The sequence below is a fragment of the Mus caroli genome, chromosome 17 (genome assembly GCF_900094665.2).
Source record: "Mus caroli chromosome 17, CAROLI_EIJ_v1.1, whole genome shotgun sequence".
NCBI lineage: Eukaryota > Metazoa > Chordata > Mammalia > Rodentia > Muridae > Mus > Mus caroli.
This window is the reverse complement of record NC_034586.1, coordinates 15,812,596-15,819,529: the sequence shown is the minus strand read 5'-3', so window position 1 is coordinate 15,819,529 and position 6,934 is coordinate 15,812,596. Positions and strand designations below refer to the sequence as shown.

The following is a 6,934-nucleotide window of genomic DNA, read 5'->3' as shown; positions in this document are numbered from 1 at the left end:
TCCTTAGAATAGGGAGCAAAATATCCATGGAAGGAGTTACAGAGACAAAGTTTGGAGCTAAGATGAAAGGATGGACCATCCAGAGACTACCCCACCCAGGGATCCATCCCATAATCAGCCATCAAATGCAGACACTATTGCATATACCAGTAAGATTTTGCTGAAAGGACTCTGATATTGCTGTCTTGTGTGAGGCTAGGCCAGTGCCTGGCAAATAGAGAAGTGGATGCTCATAGTCATCTATTGGATGGAACAAATGGCCCCCAATGGAGGACCTCCTACCCAAGGAGCTGAAGGGGTCTGCAACCTTATAGGTGGAACAACAATGTGAACTAACCAGTACCCCCACAACTCATGTCTCTAGCTGCATATGTAGCAGAAGATGGCCTAATTGGCCATCTTTGGAAGAGAGGCCCCTGGTCTTGCCAACTTTATATGCACCAGTACAGGGGAACACTAGGGCCAAGAAGTGGGATTCGATGGGTAGTGAAGCAGGGTGGAGAGAATGTATAGGAAACTTTTGGGATAGCATTTTAAATTTAAATGAAGAAAAACATTTAAATGAAGAAAAATTTATATGTAATAAAAAAAATTGAAAAAAAAAACGGTACAAGCAATCTTGAAATCACTCTGGCAATTTCTCGGAAAATTGGAAGTAGACTTACCTGAAGACCCTATTGTACCACTCTTGGGTATATACACAAAAAATGACCACCATATCATAGGGATACCAATATTAGCACTGGGTTAAAGATATAAATCAAGTATCATTTGTGATAGTTGTGGTGAGCTATTTCAAGGGGATTGTGATGATGAATGACATTTAAATTTCCTTTACTAAAAGTTATAAAAGCATTTATATCTGACTTCTATTCAGATCTTTTTTATTTGCTAGCATATTGTGAATTCCAGTAGAGAAATAGAAAGTTATCCATAAAATTGCATTTACCTGTCTCATTAGAAATCTCATTGTCTGCACAGGGAGTACAATTGTAGCAGCAGATAGCCTTATGTTCCAGGGTTACTTTCCTGAATCCAGGCCCACAACTCTCACTACACACAGACTGAGGGATCTGAGAAGAATGGAAGTGATGTTATCTAATGCTTTAGTTTTAGGCCATCCTAGTCTACAAAGTTAGTTCCAGTACAACCAGGGCTATACAGAGAAACCCTGTCTCGGAAAACAAAAGCAAATAAACAAACAAAAAAGCAAAATCATAAAAACTGAGTTTTAAATGCTATTCAGTATTGTTATCTAGAGTTATTTAAAAGATTATGTATAGTAATAGAGGATGGGTAACTGGGGATAGCCACCAGAAAGTCCCAGATGCCAGGAAATCAAGATACTATAAGGACTCACCAGGGATGACATTAACTGAAATACCCAAAAGAGGGGAGAGAACCTGCAGAGACCATATCCAGAATTTAGGCATGGGCCTGTTTGAGGAATGGGACCACCCATCCATCCCAAATATATTAACTCAGAATTGCTCCTTTCTAAATGAAATACAGGGAAAACTAGTAGAGCAGAGACTGAAGGAAAGGTCATCTAGAAACTGCCCCACCTAGGAATCCATACCATATGGAGCTACCAATCCCAGACACTATTACTGATGCCAAGAAGTGCTTACTGACAGGAGCCTGATAGAGCTGTCCCGTGAAATGCTCTGACAGAACCATACCAATGTACATGCAGATGCTTGCAGTCAACCCTCTGACTGAGCACGGGGACCCCAATGGAGGAGTTTGGAAGCCTGAAGGAGTTGAAGGATTTGCATCCCCATAGGAAGAACAACAATATCAACCAAGTAAAGCCCCCAGAGCTTCCTTGGACTAAACCAACAACCAAAGAATACACTTGGAGGGATCCATAGCTCCAGTGGTATTTGTAACCGAGCATGACCTTATCTGGCATCAATGGAAAGGGAGGGTCCTGTGAAGGCTTGATGCCACTAGGGTAATGTTAGGGCTATGAGGATTGAGTGGGGTTTTGGGAAACACACTCATAGAAGCAGTGAGAAGGGGGCTGGGATAGGGTGTTTGTGGCCCAGAAACCAGGAAGAGGGATAACATTTGACATGTAAATAAATAACCATTAAACCTTTTTTTTAATATTAAAAAATAAAGAAATAAAAAATTATGCCCTTGAGAAGGAAAATGTGCTTGAATTTTTATCTGAGAATTATCATAGTGTTAAACAAAATCTTAATGATTTAAGAACAAGTTTATAAAGCATTGGTGATAAGGAATATGAGTTAGAAGGCCATGGGGTTCATCTAGTCTAACATTATCTTCATACTTTCTGATACCTGTGTAGAGCATCTTAACTTCCACCACTATTGTGAGTCTTGATTGTCAATTTGAGAGGATTTATTATTATCATGGAAACAAATAAATATATATTTGTAGGAAGAAATATATAGGTAAATATAGCTAAGTTGAAAAGAGTCAGATAAATTTTAAATAACATTATTCACTGTAAAATGTCACAGTTGTAGAGGAGATAGAAGAGAACTTCAGTATTCATTGCTTCCTGCATCCAAAGGATCTTACATCATCAGCACCCTCTTACATTTCAAAATCATGCATCTTGAAATATAATGCCCTGCACTTTCAAACTTTCTGTAACTTTTTCAAGTTACTATTAAGAACTGAATGAGATAGGGCATACTGAGGATGAAAGGACAGTTAAAGGATGCTAATGGAATTATTGCAGTTATTATGAAAGAAAAATATTCCATGTAAGCTAAAGCATTAGAGTGCTTATTTCCTTTTTAGTGGCATCATATGGGAAGTTATTGAAGCTTTTGAGGATTTAGATTTGTTGATGATGGCACAGTGTTTGGGAATTAAAATGTCATAATGTTTCCTCAATTCTAGGTTTCTAATTTTACTTACTGATAATATGTATGGAGAGAAACATTTTCTTTTTGTTTCCAATGCCTGTCTCCAGTATGACCACTTGTTTTTATGCTTCTATCCTTGATAGACTGATATTTGTGGAAACATAAAGCAAAATATAATCTTTCTTCTAAAAGTCATTTTGGTCATGGTTTTTGACCATACAACAAAAAATAAATTTTGATATTGTTTCATGATATTAATACCAAATGAGAAATTTTTCTCCAACACATGAGTCATTTGGAAAGGAAAATTTCTTCTTACCATATGTCCCATCCCTACTTTGTGACAAATGGAGGAAAACAAATCTTCATATGAGTTAACAATAGGGGACTTATTGAACACTATTGACATGAATCAAGGAAAATGAAAAGCCAGCATTCTAGTCTTACTTAATGGTATTTCATAATGATACTGGAAGTGCAATGAAATTTGAGTCAAGCATCATTATACAAGAAAATGTAATTGTTTTGTTAAATAAACACAAAGCACTTAGATAATATATAACCCACCTCTGAAAATATTTCTGGCCATTGAATCATCTGTTCAGATAAAGACAATTGTTGACCCTGGGGAGCATTTGCATAAAAGTTTCCTATTTTCACTTTTAGTCCAAGACCCTTTGGTAAATTCCAGAGGTTAAGAATGTCATATTCAGCATCTGTTGTCTGTCTCCAGTCTAAACTCCTGTTGTCTCTCACCTCAATGTCCTTCAGGAAAGTGTTAAGCTGAAAAGGAGACATAATTTTATATTACATTGTGACAAAGGGGCAGAACAGAACGTGGGTTTTGAAATGTTTCTGCTATGAACAACAAAATCAATGAAGATTCTAGTAATGATAAGAAAGTAAAAACCTGACTGTTCAGTATAGCATTCTGCTTCTGAGTTATTGATCTTTAAGTGAAAACTATGAACCAAGCTCAGGGAATCAGTCAATGACAACTGGCCTATGAAAAGATCAACTTTTTTGAAACCTAGCCTGACTCATTTGCCTTTAGAATATCTTCATAGGTCCATTGTCTTAAATGAGGGTGGTGATATCTAGAAATTAATTAAAAGTCTTTGTGTATATATAAGCCAACTGATATTGTTTCAATTTAATGTCCCTGTTTTAATTTCTCTTTTAACAAATAAATAAAGCATTGATTTTATTACACTCAGAAGATTATATAGTTAAATGACATGAACTTGATTGTGACTAAGCATATTCACTCCTGGTATGTTGAATGCCATTTTACAACATCATACACTTGAAATTACCTTGACTTCTAGGTAAATTTAGAAACAAAAATTTCTGTGACTGTGGACAAGAAAAAATGAATATTACAATACCGAAGTTAGTGTTGGTGCAATTCTCATATGTCAGAGTGCTGTTAATAAAATAGAATAGGAAGGTATTTACCTGCCATGGAAAGAACTCCATCCCTTCTTCATTTTCATATGGTTGTGTTTGAAGTTGCTGAAGTCTCATCTCATGGAGGCTATGAGCCACAGCGTACACACCATTGTAAATACTTGTGCTCTCTTCGCTCATGACCACATCAAATATCTGACTAGGTAACATATCCAAAGAAGCATTTGTTTGACAGCTGTCCAAAACTTGACAATTAATATCAGAAAATGAGCACATGAAGAACAAATACCACATCTTAGGGAGATAAATGTCTTCTGGGTATTTTTTAGGATTAACTGTTCGAATAAATTTGGTAAACTCAAAATTCTCTCTATAATTGTGCTTAAAAATTAAACTTCCATGGAATGAGTCTAACATGAAATGGTTATCATATTCAATAATATGGGGTTCAATGTTCATGACCCAGACATGCCATGTCAGTAACCTTTGCCCAATATTTCGCATTAGACCTTCTAGAGAATCAATGTCACCATAAATAATTATTATGTTAGTGTCATCCATATTTTCCCAGAATTTGACAAAAGATGAAGTCCATGTGGCAGGGATCATTTTTACAAAAGCCGTACAGATCCTTTTTCTCTCCATCTCCTGTCTAAAATCTGATAGAATTTTATTTCCTTTGTGGTCATCTGGGAGAATTAGACCAATCCAAGACCACCTAAAATGAACCATCAAAGAAACAATGGCAAGTGAAAGAGACGTGTCCTTGGGAGCCATCTGGTAGAGAGAAGGATACTGACCACGGTCACTCAAGAAGGGATCATAAGGTCCAAAGGTAATCTGAAACAAATTGAAAAGAATAGGAAGAACATTAACATCAAATCAAATTTCTTTCCTGAAGAAATAGATAACAGGAGATAAATTTAAAGGGACATTCCATTTACTACATTTTATAGAAAAAAAATTTAAGCCTGTAAGTTTCAAGGACTTACTTCGTTACATTTAATACACCATCCTTTTTAATTATAAGCAGGAGAAATCTGGATTGGACTCCATGTGTCTGCTTGTTGCTTTGATATTTGGATAACTGATCAATCACTACTTCAGTTTAAAGACACCTATAATATGAAAAGGAGAACTGACTTTAAATACCCACGATCCAAATTTTCTTACCTGTGGAAATCTAAAGAGTTGAAGCAATGTCCCAATTTGGGCAGATGTTATCCATGATGTTCCTGTGAGTGCAGCAGTAAAATTTCTCTTTTTACAATTGTAATTAGGTAAAACCTTTCTCTGCACATGAGCTGTGAGCCAAATAATAGCATTCATAAGTGTTTCCTTCTCAGTGAATCTGACATTGTAGAAATCAAATCCAAGAGATATGTTGGGTAAAAGATTTGGATTCCCATTGATCTCCTCAATGGCAAATAGCAGAGCCAGAATATATTGGTAGTTCTTAAAATTATACCTGTGTAAGTGGCATAAAAACACACAAGAGGACGATCATATATACCACACACATCCACATATTTAGTACAGTAAATTTTATACTTCCTCTTTTATTCAATAAAACATGTATTTTAATTTCTTCACCATCAACAGTGAAATAGATTATGTAAGTGTGTTAGTATTAGGCAAGATTTTTTACCATTAGTACTCATTAATTATAGATCCTCAAGGCATATATTACTTATATTTTATAGGTTGATTCTTTACACATTCTGTTTACAAATCAGGAATAATTTCCCCCAAATAGCAGATCTGTTGGAATCTACATCTTTGGCCTTCTGGAGTCTTCAATTATGAAAAGCCACTATTTTATTTTCACTCTAATCTCTTTTTATAAATAATATCTTATTTAAATAACATTCCAAAGTTAATTTCATTGCATATGTGCTCATGGTAGCTATTTTTGACATTATTTTTTGAGTGTGGCAGCATAAAATAGTGCAAAATGCATTTAGTCCAATTTAATACTCTAAAACAGCCTCAAGATTTTTGATGTCTGAAGCTCAAACTCTTTTCTGCAATATCTGCAAACATGTAATGTAATCTCCTGAAAAATAAAAATAAAAAAATAGATCACATACTTCCAACATATAATGGTACAGATTTTCAATACCATTTCAAAAGAAAAAGAATATAGTCAGAAAATACAGGACCAAAGCTAGATCAAAAGCAAGCTGAGCAAACTCCAAATTCTGCATCTACATGTCTCATTTCAAAATGGTCTTTACATCTCTGATTTTTTTTTTTTTAATCTCTGTTGACTTTAAAACAATTCTTTCTCTTGGGCTTTTTTCATTCCCTGTTAGGAGTGCTTCTGGGCAGTTATACCACAGGACTGGCAACTTCAACATCATGAGGCAATCAAGACTTCTCATATGGAGTTTGACATAATGGCTCCTCAATGTCTCCTTGTACAGACATCCTTTGTTTTAATTTTTAATATTTTTTATTACATATTTTCCTCAATTACATTTCCAATACTATCCCAAAAGTCCCCCATACCCCCACACACACCTCACTACACACCCATTCATATTGATTTGGCCCTGGCATTCCCCTATATTGGGGNATATAAAGTTTGCAAGTCCAATGGGCCTCTTTCCGGTGATGGCCGACTAGGTCATCTTTCGATTCATATGCAGCTAGAGACAAGAGCTCCAGGGTACTGG

The 6,934-nt window shown here is 35.6% G+C and overlaps 1 protein-coding gene across 1 annotated transcript in view; it reads right to left on the bottom strand.

Moving 5' to 3' along the window:
• Positions 1-5,722, bottom strand: part of LOC110283711 (vomeronasal type-2 receptor 116-like) — a 19,838-nt gene extending 14,116 nt beyond the window's left edge. The window contains exons 1-4 of the mRNA XM_021149152.1: positions 5,430-5,722; positions 4,305-5,096; positions 3,414-3,629; positions 950-1,073 (exon numbers count right to left, since the gene is read on the bottom strand). Of these exons, the coding sequence (XP_021004811.1) occupies positions 950-1,073; positions 3,414-3,629; positions 4,305-5,096; positions 5,430-5,585 (1,288 nt within the window). The 5' untranslated portion in view covers positions 5,586-5,722. The remainder of the gene's footprint in view (positions 1-949; positions 1,074-3,413; positions 3,630-4,304; positions 5,097-5,429) is intronic.
• Positions 5,723-6,934: the final 1,212 nt, after the last annotated feature.